This window comes from Pavona decussata, unplaced genomic scaffold (assembly GCF_977016875.1).
Source record: "Pavona decussata unplaced genomic scaffold, jaPavDecu1.1 SCAFFOLD_112, whole genome shotgun sequence".
NCBI classification, from domain to species: domain Eukaryota; kingdom Metazoa; phylum Cnidaria; class Anthozoa; order Scleractinia; family Agariciidae; genus Pavona; species Pavona decussata.
In genome coordinates this window covers 120,836-124,811 of record NW_028145526.1, presented here as the reverse complement: position 1 = coordinate 124,811, position 3,976 = coordinate 120,836, and the positions used below count along the sequence as shown (strand labels likewise).

The 3,976-nt window shown below is 39.9% G+C and overlaps 1 protein-coding gene across 1 annotated transcript; it reads left to right on the top strand.

Moving 5' to 3' along the window:
* Positions 1–1,027: 1,027 nt before the first annotated feature.
* On the top strand, positions 1,028–3,287 carry LOC146470652 (uncharacterized). Its single transcript, XM_085121631.1, has one exon. It carries the CDS (start codon positions 1,222–1,224, stop codon positions 1,888–1,890), a length of 669 nt encoding a protein of 222 aa, XP_084977757.1. The 5' UTR covers positions 1,028–1,221; the 3' UTR covers positions 1,891–3,287.
* Positions 3,288–3,976: the final 689 nt, after the last annotated feature.

Below are 3,976 nucleotides of genomic sequence, written 5' to 3'. Positions count from 1 at the left end.
GTGGTCCCTGGGAGACCGAAGTCCATATAAAGCCTACCTCCCTAAAACGGACACCTCTATAATGCGGAGACTTATCCCTGTCCCCTTGGTGTCCGTAATAAAGATGTTTGACTGTATTTGTTCTTCAATTTGTTACTGATTAGATCCTTTACTACTGGAGGATCCGGTACTTTTATTTTGTCGCGCTGGTTCTTTAATACAAACACAGTTGTGTACTGGTTTTTACTTAATGCTTTTATAACATAAGTTAGCACGCTGTGGATACCCTGGTCATGCAGACGGCGCAAGAATAGCATTTTTGCTTTTCACTCAGCCAGCCCGAGGTTCAAATCCCCTCCATGACATATACCGTAATGATTTCTTTGTTAGCATGAGCTAGCCATTGGGAGTATTTTATGCAAAGCTCTACCTACGGATTGGACAGGGGCTTACAAGTATTGGCACAGCATTATTTCTTGAGAGTTCCACTGCAACCATAACGGGCTCAGTTTTAAAAATTTAGACAGCGTACTTGAATATATACCACTAACAGGATTTCTTTGCTTATTTCAATTTTTTACAGTATTTAAAAACTGGTAGGTTTGACGCTTATTACGGTGGCAAGGTGCCAAAACTATTTACAATTTTTTTTTCAATATTTTAGCATCCTTGGCTCAAATTGGAGCAATAACATTGCCACTGACAAACATCGAATGTAAAATGTTAATAAGCATTATTTTGACGTGTTTGCATAGTTATCGAGCATGTTATGAAAAGAGCAAGTAGAGACGAGGGAGATGATTGAACAAGCGTGCAACATTTCAGCCGTTTTGCTCTTTTAATTAATTAGAAACAGACAAGTTGTGCCCCAAATTATTCTCTTTCATGTTGCCATCAATGTTTTTTCAAAAAAAAAAAAAAAATTGCGTGAAACTAGGAGCTTTCCCTGTACCACATTAAACTGGATCACCCCCAAATTCTTCGCTGTTTATTCCGTTGGCAGGAGAAACACATTCAAGTTTTGTTTGCCATCTTGCATAATTAACAAGCGTCAAAATATCCCACACCAAAATTGCGGGTGGTCTTTTGTTTGTGAAGTGAAAATGTGCCATTTCGTGATCACGTCTTAATTTTGCAATATATTATGCTGTTTTTGCACCGAAATGTCCATTTCTGTGTAAACAACCAAGACATAAGCTTCGTTTCTTGCGACTATCTTCTCGCGACCTTGAAACGTGAGAAATGGCTGGTGCGCCGGTCATCGAGGGTTCTTTGAAAAACACAATCAACGCCTTAGGATTTGGTCTGATTGTAACTACACTTGCGGTGAATTTCGGCAAGTTTTTTCTCCCGAATTTCTTCCCTATCATGATGGGAGCAGTGATCTTCGTGGAAGCAGTGCTGTTCTCGTTGGACAAGCCAAAAGAAATTTACGACAAGTTTCAACCGGCCGGGATAAAGGGAAGACATACTATCGAAGGAGCGGGCTCGCCGCAGATTACAGTTTCAGCGCCGGACCAAGGCCCTGAAACTGCATCGAAAAAGCGAGACAAGGTCAAAGATAAGAAAACAAAGAAAGACCAGAAGGGGAGAAGAGAAAGCGGAGTACCAGGCTCTCCCTCCAGATTGAGCCCAAGACAGAGCCTCAGTGTGCCTGCGAGCCCTGGAATGGAGGCGGTCGAGGAAGCGACGGGAGGTAAGGAGACGCAAGAGAAAGGGAAAGAGAAGAGTGAGAAGGAGAAGAAAAAAGAAGAAGAGAAAGAGAAGAAGAAAGAGAAGGGAGAGGAGAAGGAAAGACAGAAAGCTGAGAAGAAAGAGGAGAAAGAAAAGGCAAAGGCTGAAAGTGAAGACGATAAGGGGGAGAAGGCAACTTGGAGGAAACGGCTGTCAAAGAAACAGGCCAGCGAATAATATTTATAACAATGCTTGATGTGCGCTAGATGATCACTACGACGCCATGTTTGAGTGATGCTGTCCTTTTGCTGAGCTTTCAATCTAAAGGTGCTTTGGAAACCTTAGAAGTAACAGAAAAAGGTAGAAAATCGTAAACGAAATACAGGAAAGTGGAAAATGACTTGGCGCGTAAGGGTTGAGTCAATTCCTGTTAACCCTAAAGAAATCCAGCTTAGGAAACAAATTGCTATGGAAAGTTGCTTAGTGGTTTAGAACGTAATTTTCGGTGTACTGATGACACAGCCGATTCTATTGTTATTGCATAAGATATCGTTTAAATCTAACAACCTAATATCTCGCCAGTCAAACTAGATTTCATTTGATGGCAAAGATAGGTGTTAATTTCTTTTAGAAAGCCTGTTTGGAATCATGGAATCACGAACTAAAACGACATGTTTTTCCTTAACTAACCTTTTTACTTAGGATAAACGTTTTAAAGAGACTAATATGGGTTATGAGCGAGGTGTGAAGCTGCGAGTTGCGGCGACTGTAGTTGCAATTTGCCAGCGTAGCCCCCAACTCGCAGTTAATAACTCCACAACTGGAATTGTTCCCACACGCTATTTCAAACAATGTCTGAAATTACGGTAATTAAAATTTAGCAAGCTAGACACAGGAGATTATAGGAAGCTTAAAAGCTGTGAACCAAGCCTTACAACTTTTTGGCAGACAAACAAACATTTTGCTATTTATCATATGAACGCGTGAATGTAAAGATCTACAGGTGGCAGGGATGTGTGATAATAGGCCTTTCCGAAAAATACCCTAATATATATCTGCGGTGCACAAGGAGACCCTTGCATTTCGTGGAATGCGTATAAATTTTACATCACTGACAGCATAAAATAATTCAAGAAAGAGAGTGTAAGCTTTAATCAGGTCTTCGTATCAACTATGAGAAAACGGAAATACTTATTTTAGGAGATTCAACACCTAAACCGTACACAATGATGTCGTAAGAGGAGCTAAAGTTAAGAAGCAGTGAAGATTTTGTGTGTACACTTTACGTTTGATAAAGCTTCGCCATAAACTAAATGAGTTCGGCTTGAATAGTATGGTATTTTTCGGAAAGGCTCAAGTTTAGCTATTCAGAGTAAACTAAAGTAGTTTCATTTGATTACATGTTAAGTAATTCTCTTTCGAAAATAAAACAAAAAATATAATTGGATATTAGAGAATGCTATTTGCCCCCGCAGGAGGCATAATAGCAGCCGAATGTGGGAATGTGCTCTTGATTGTAGTCAAAAGTCGGACAGATTAGCGTGGAAATGTATCGAAAGCTGCTAGATACAAAAAGTCATGTATTTAGTTTGTAAAATAGCGAGAATAAACACATCAAGGCAAATACCAAATAAGTATGCATTAATTCACTGTTGATTTGAGGGGTTTTTTTCCCTTCGAGTTATTCTTTACTAAACCCGTCAGCGAATGCTCTTTGCCTTTTTGAAGTCTACTTTCTATGAAATTCAGCAGTAAAATAAAGCAGAAATAGCACTAGTTTCAACGATTTTATAGCTATCCGTTTAAAATTAATTTAAGTGTGCTGTTTGGCGGTTCACGCCACAGAATTCGTTCGAAGTGAACGAAACGAACGGATCACGGCAAGTCGTTTGGCTTACTTGAATCATTGACTACCTGTTCTAAATTTTTTCCGAGCCGTTCGAACGTTTAGGGCACCCATTTGAGATTTTTATGAGCCGTTTGAACGTTTAGCTTACCTGTTCGAAAATTTTTATGAGTCGTTCAAACGTTTTGGTCACCCGTTCGAAATTTTTTACGAGCCGTTCGAACTGTTTGGCTACCCGTTCGGAATACTCAATTACCTGTTCGAACGTTCAGTGGAAGCCGTTTTAAACGGCTGGGTGACTCGTTTGTGACCCGTTCGGCAGCCGTTCGTTTTACTCGTTTAACTGAAAGCCGTTAGCGTACGTTTTCCCGTGAACGGTCACATATTGTACGATTGACATAGATTTCATTGTCAGATTTACAAAGCAATATGTTGACTATTTCAGTGAATATTAACTTAAACAGTCCTATACGCAAT

Coding starts and splice junctions, on each gene's coding strand:
- LOC146470652 (XM_085121631.1), top strand. CDS start 1,222: ATGGCTGGTGCGCCGGTCATCGAGGGTTCTTTGAAAAACACAATCAAC.